A 6,148-nucleotide genomic window follows, 5' to 3' on the forward strand; every position below is an offset into this window, starting at 1 on the left:
CAATGTGGAAGTTCTCTCCTCCCTTCAGAGAAAGTTATCTTCTTGTTTGATGGCCTGTTAATTCTGCTGGGATCTCACTCACAGAGATCTTTCATTTAGGTCATTTTTTTTTTGCCAGAGTGTCTTGGCATTCCATGCCTGAAATACTCTTTTTTTTTAACTTTTATTTAATGAATATAAATTTCCAAAGTACGGCTTATGGATTACAATGGCTTCCCCCCCATATCGTCTCTCCCACCCGCATCCCTCCCCTTTCCCTCTCCCTCTCCACTTCCATTCACATGAGGATTCATTTTCGATTCTCTTTATAAACAGAAGATCACTTTAGCATACATTAAGTAAAGATTTCAACAATACTACTGTATTGGAATCTAGGTCTCCCTTTAAGTCCCTTAACAAATCTTTTAAATAAACCGGTGCCCTGTAGTTAGGTGCATATACATTGATAATCATTATATCTTCCTGCTGAATTGAACCCTTAATCATTATATAGTGCCCCTCTTTGTCTTTCTTAATAGCTTTTGTATTAAAGTTTATGTTGTCTGATATTAAGATGGCTACTCCCACTCTTTTTTCATTTCTGTTGGCATGGTATATCTTTTTCCAGCCTTTCACTTTCCTTCTGTATGCATCTTTGTTGGAAAGATATGTTTCTTTAATCAGCAAATAGATGGTTTTTGTACCTTAACTCCTTCAACCAATCTGTGTCTTTTGACTGGACAGTTCAGGCCATTAACGTTCAATGTGACTATTGATAAGTAGTAACTTTGCCCTGCCATTTTCCCAAAGATATTTTCTAACATATGCTTTGACCTTCCCATGATCTTTTATTGGGAGATTTTATTCCTTTGCCTTATTTCATATTGATGACCATGTTTCTCTGTGTTACACATCTTTAAGCATCTTTTGCAGGGCTGGAGGAGTCGCGACAAATGCTTTCAATTTCTGTTTGCTATGAAAGGTCTTTATTTCACCTTCATTCACAAATGAGAGCTTTTCAGGATATAATATCCTGGGCTGGCAGTTTTTTTCTCTTAGTTTCTGGGCTATGTCTGGCCTTTCCCTCCTAGCCTGTAGGATTTCTGATGAGAAGTCTGCTGTGAGTCTAATTGGAGATCCTCTGAGAGTAATCTGATGTTTCTCTCTTGCACATTTTAGAATCTTTTCTTTATGTTTCATTGTGGTGAGTTTGATTACAAAGTGTCGTGGTGAGGATCTCTTTTGGTCATGTTTACTAGGGGTTCTATGAGCTTCTTGTACTAGGGTATCTCTGTCCTTCTCCAAACCCAGAAAGTTCTCTGCTAGTATCTCACTAAAAAGGCATTCTAATCTTTTCTCTCTCTCCATGCCTTCAGGAACTCCTAGAACTCGAATGTTGGTTTTTTTATAGTATCCTGTAGGTTCCCAACAATATTTTTTAGATTTCTAATTTCCTCTTCTTTTCTTTGGTTTGACTGTATCCTTTCCTGTTCTCTGTCTTCTAAGTCCGATATTCTCTCTTCTGTTTCACTGACTCTGTTTTTATGGTTCTCTAATGTGTTTGTCATTTGATCTATTGAGCTCTTCATTTCATTTTGATTTCTTTTCACTATCACTTTCCTGTTCTACTAGTTTCTGCGTTTCATTTTGATTCCTCCTTAAGATTTCATTTTCATGAGAGGGATTTTCTATCCTGTCCAGTAAAGATTTCTGTACTTCAAGAATTTGCTTTTGACAACTTCCAAATGTTCTTATCATATTTTTTTGAAATCCGTATCTTGCATTTCTTCTATTTCATCATCTTCATAATCTTGGCTTAGGGTGTTTTGTTCATTTGGGGTCATCATAATGTCTTCATTGATCTTGTTCCCTCGGTTTCTGTGTTTGTTGCTTGGCATTGTGGAGATATTCTTTGAATTTTGAATTCTTCTTCCCTCACTTTGGTGTTTTTTTTTTTCTTGTTATACTATGACTGTGTTAAGTGGACTGTCTGCTGTTGGAGGAGCCTTGGAGGCTTGAGATGGGTGTGGCCATTCAGCTCTTCTTAGTTCTTCAGGGTTAAAGGTGTGCCAAAAGTGACACCCTCAGGTTAGGCATGGTAATTTTTTAAATTCAGGATGGAAGTAATACCGCTATGGGCATCCTTGCTCTCCCCACAGGTCATCCTTGTCACATCCACTAGATTCAGAAGAGTTTCCTCTACAATTTTTTCCCTGAGCCTTTCCCTGAAATTACTGTAATTCCTCTTTTATCAACCTATCTTTTCCCAGACTATCAGTGTGCATCCTCACTATTCTGCCATCTTGTCTCCACCCAGTTTTGTTTTTTAATCCAGTGATCCAGTCTGTGTGTGTGTGGTTTTTTTTTTTTTTTGACAGGCAGAGTGGAAAGTGAGAGACAGAGAGAAAGGTCTTCCTTTTTTCCGTTGGTTCACCCCCCAGTGGCCGCTAAGGTGGTGTACTGTGGCTGGCGCACCGTGCTGACCTGAAGCCAGGAGCCAGGTGCTTCCTCCTTGTCTTCCATGTGGGTGCAGGGCCGAAGGACCTGGGCCATCCTCCACTGCACTCCCGGGCCACAGCAGAGAGCTGGACTGGAAGAGGAGCACCGGGACAGAATCTGGCACCCTGACCGGGACTAGAAGCAGGGCTGCCAGACAGAGGCTTAGCCTAGTGAGCTGTGGCGCTGGCCAGTCTGTGTTTTTAACTGGAGAGTTGAGGCCATTTACATTCAATGTGACTATTGATAAGTAGTGACTTTGCCCTGCCATTTTCCCAAAGATATTTCTTTTTTTATTTAATAAATGTGAATTTACAAGGTGCAACTTTTGCATTGTTGTGGCTTTCCCCCCCAACCTCCCTCCCTCCCGCAGCCCTCCCATCTTCCACTCCCTCTCCCATCCCACTCTTCGTCAAGTTTCATTTTCATTTATCTTTATATATAGAAGATAAACTTAGTATATACCAAGTAAAGGTTTCAACAGACTGTGCCCACACAACCTCACAAGATATAGAGCGCTGTTCACTTGTAGTGTTATCATTAACTCTCATTGTAAAACACAGAAATCCTACATGGGGAGCAGGTGCACAGTGACTCCTGTTGTTGATGTAACAATTGACACTCTTATTTATGACTTCAGTAATCACCCAAGGCTCTTGCCATGAGCTGTCGAGGTTGTGGAGGCCCCTTGAGTTCACCAACTCTGAACTTGTTTGGTCAAGGCCATATTACAGTGGAGGTTCCTTCATCCCTTCTGATAAATGTGCCTCTTTCCCAAAGATATTTTTAATATATGCTTTGAACTTCCTGTGATCTGTTACTGAGATATTTTCTTCCTTTCCCTTCTTTTGTATTGATGGCCGTGTTTCTGTGTTTTTGTGTTTAACACATCTGTAAGCATAATTTGAAGGGCTGGACAAGTGTTGACAAATTCTTTCAATTTCTGTTTGCTATGAAAGGTCTTTATTTCACCTTCATTCACAAATGAGAGCTTTGCAGGATATAGAATTGTGAGGATCTCTTCTGGTCATATTTACTGGGGTTTCTTTGTGCTTCCTGTATTTTGATGTCTCTTTCTTTCTCCAATCCTGGGAGGTTTTCTGCTAGTATCTCACTAAAAAGGCCTTCTAATCCTTTCACGCTCTCCATGGCTTTAGTATTGTATTTAGTAAACAGCAACCTTTTACTCTGACTTCATTTAATTTTACTGAAAGCTTCTTATTTTCCTCATTTCTCTAGATTGTGTGAAAGAAAAGGTTTGTCATGGACTGACCCTGACACTTAGAACATTTATCTAAAAGCTCTGAGAAATAAGTATCTACATATCTATCAGGAAGGAAATTAATTAAAATCTATGAAAGCACATAATTTTCTGTGTTGAGACACCCCAAATCTCGATATTTCATACAACAGTGGTTCTCAAACTTCAGCCTTAGTAAAATCATGTTGCTGAGTTAATCTTGAGATTGCTGATACAGTCATATTGGGCTAGGTCCTAGATTTTGGGTTCAAATGAATTGCCAAGTGATGATATTTTTGGTTTAGGGACTATACTTTCCTCCAGGATAAAGCTCAATCTTATTGTCAGGCCAACTAAGGTAAGAACTAAGATACTATAACAGAGATATTGCAGAATAGAGTGGCTTTTCTATTGAAATCATCTGGTGGTACTGCTTTTTAAGGGATTGTTCTGATAAGATATTGCTGTGTACTTCAATTGCACTGCTGCATTCTCTCCTAGGATTTTGTTCTTGTTTGTGTGGTCATAATTACCTAATATCCAAATTTACATTCCAGCCAAGAGGTAGAGGCATGAAGAAGATGAGTGCAACTACCTTCATATTTAAGAAGAAAACCCAGAAGCTGTATAGATAATTGACATTTTGTTGGTGGAGGTCAGGCTAGGAAATGTAACTAGTAGCACAATGGCCATAAGTCCAGTTAATACTTGAGGCAGAGAATGGAATGTGTATTGGTAGGTCGTTTTCTCTACCAGAGAGGATGCGATAGCAATAACATGTGAATGAAGTGGAATGACATTTATCTTAAATGTAAAAGGTATGGGAATAAAAAAGTCAATGTTGAATATAATTCCACAAGAAAACAGCAACTGTTTATTTAAGAATTTTTACATATAACTTTTATTAGATTTGCTAGATTTCCTAATTCTATGAGGGTACTTCAAAAAGTTCATTGAACATTAGCATTATCTTTTGATTTCATTTTCCGTGAATATTAGAAGTATCTGCACATACTTAGCTGTGGTTTCTGATTAGTCTTCAAGGTTTCAAATTCATGAGCTGTGTTTTATTTATGCATTTATATCTGTGCCTTATTGTTTTCTCTATTATTTATAAAGTTAGAAACTGCACCTAGTCAAATTCTGAGTGGTGAATAAATAAGTGGTTTTTGAATAAGTGAATTGATTCAGGTTCTGGTGATAAAGGCCAATATTTTTTTACTCTCCACAGTTTAATTTATTTTTCCATGTAATATGAGTTTGCTTAACAATTTTCAATCCCCAATTGTCTCTTTACTGCACTTTTAACATCTTTGTTTCTTAAAGTGTAGATCAGAGGGTTTAAGCTGGGAGTGACAATTGTGTAAAAAAGAGCAAGGAATTTCCCTTCATTTTTATATGTGGTATTCTGTGGCCTCATGTACATATAAATAGCTGGTCCATAAAAAAGAGTTACGACTGTGAGGTGGGAACCACATGTACTGAAGATCTTTTCCCACCTTGATGTTGACCTGATTCTTGTTACAACGCGAGTGATGATTCCATATGAGATGAAAGTTAGTGATAGAGGCATTAGAAGAAATACTATTCCAAGAACAAAGGCAATAATTTCAATTACTTTTGAATAAACACAAGCCATCTTGATCAAGGCTGGCATCTCACAGAGAAAATTATCCACTTTCCTGTGCCCACATCTTGGCAACTTCAAAGTCAGGGAACAGACAATTAAGGCACTGCCAAGACCACCCATCCAGGCAGTCAGCACCATCCTGTGGCATAGCTGAGGGTGCATGATTACTGTGTAGTGAAGAGGTTGACAGACAGCAGCATAGCGGTCATAGGCCATCACAGCCAAGAGAAGACTTTCTGTGGCTGCAAAGACAAGGGCAAAGAAGAACTGGAGCACACACCCTCCATATGTAATTGATTTCTTTGGACCCCATAGATTTACCAGCATCTGGGGGATAATGCTGGTTGCATAACAGAGGTCCAGAAAAGACAGATTGGATAAGAAGAAATACATGGGAGTATGGAGCTGGGCATCCAGATAAGACACAAGAATGATGGTTGTGTTTCCTACCAAAGTCACGACATAGAAGATGAAGACAACTGCAGAGATGATGCGTTCTAACTGTGGTTGATCAGAAAACCCCAGAAGGATGAAGTCTGTCTCAGAACTTCCATTGCTTGTTTCCATTGCTTCTTTTGAAAGGTTGAGGAATAACACCCTGGTAACCAGTGTAAGTGTCAGACTTAGGTAGAAATTAAAATTTCTGAAGTGTGTCATGAGTTACCAGAACTGACTTGTCTGCCTGCTTTCCACATTTGGAAGATATCTCGAATTTTCCCTTGTCAGTTCTCGTAACCTTTTCATTTTTAGTTTTACCCAAGTGAGTCTATAATAACATGCTAAACCCAACAATACTGAATTGT

General features: G+C 38.8%; 1 protein-coding gene across 1 annotated transcript; it reads right to left on the reverse strand.

The window, feature by feature from the left end:
• Window positions 1–4,979: 4,979 nt before the first annotated feature.
• LOC108177323 (putative olfactory receptor 2W6) lies at window positions 4,980–5,912 on the reverse strand. Its single transcript, XM_017344800.3, has one exon. It carries the CDS (start codon window positions 5,910–5,912, stop codon window positions 4,980–4,982), a length of 933 nt encoding a protein of 310 aa, XP_017200289.2.
• Between the last annotated feature and the right edge of the window lie 236 nt (window positions 5,913–6,148).

This window comes from Oryctolagus cuniculus, chromosome 5, assembly GCF_964237555.1.
Source record: "Oryctolagus cuniculus chromosome 5, mOryCun1.1, whole genome shotgun sequence".
NCBI classification, from domain to species: Eukaryota; Metazoa; Chordata; class Mammalia; order Lagomorpha; family Leporidae; genus Oryctolagus; species Oryctolagus cuniculus.